The 474-nt window shown below is 50.0% G+C and overlaps 1 protein-coding gene across 1 annotated transcript in view; it reads right to left on the bottom strand.

The window, feature by feature from the left end:
* The window catches only part of EMH_0074200 (ribosomal RNA methyltransferase, putative), a gene marked incomplete at both ends in the record, with an annotated part of 1,722 nt that extends 1,463 nt beyond the window's left edge, over positions 1-259 (bottom strand). Inside the window, one exon of the mRNA XM_013499436.1 lies at positions 164-259. Within this exon, the coding sequence (XP_013354890.1) occupies positions 164-259 (96 nt within the window). The remainder of the gene's footprint in view (positions 1-163) is intronic.
* Positions 260-474: the final 215 nt, after the last annotated feature.

The raw sequence follows: 474 nt of genomic DNA, 5'->3' as shown, positions 1-474 counted from the left end.
GCTGGACGTAAGGATCTGTTATGTGACGGCGAATCCAATCTGAGCTGTGCTGTGACCGGTGGTTTCGTATAGCGGGGATTGCGGTGGCCAACGAGCGAACGCCATATTTATTCAAGAAAGAAACGCTGATATTCCCGAGAGGCCGCATGCGGCGCGAACACACGAAAGGAATCGCTACTGGGCTGCTGTGTATCGACACCCCGGCAAGGTCTGGCAGCCGACCCCCTGCGCCCCGAATCATGCTGAAAATCTCTAGCATGTGCTCTTCTTCAATTTTAAATTAAATACGTACAGAAAATTAGACCCTAGAATCAACAGAAGGCCTCTCTAAACGGAACGGCCGCTGTGCGGCATCGCAAGCTAGAGCCCGTTCATCACTACATGGTCGCCCAATATGGAGGCTGAGTGTGCTTAAACCCACCGCATACACCAAAAAAGTGACATATCAACTCCTTAAAGTATTGAATTTAGTTC

The sequence above is a fragment of the Eimeria mitis genome, genomic scaffold (genome assembly GCF_000499745.2).
Source record: "Eimeria mitis Houghton genomic scaffold, Emh_scaff4325, whole genome shotgun sequence".
Lineage (NCBI taxonomy): Eukaryota > Apicomplexa > Conoidasida > Eucoccidiorida > Eimeriidae > Eimeria > Eimeria mitis.
The sequence above is the reverse complement of the archived record's forward strand: the minus strand, read 5'-3'. Positions and strand labels throughout refer to the sequence as shown.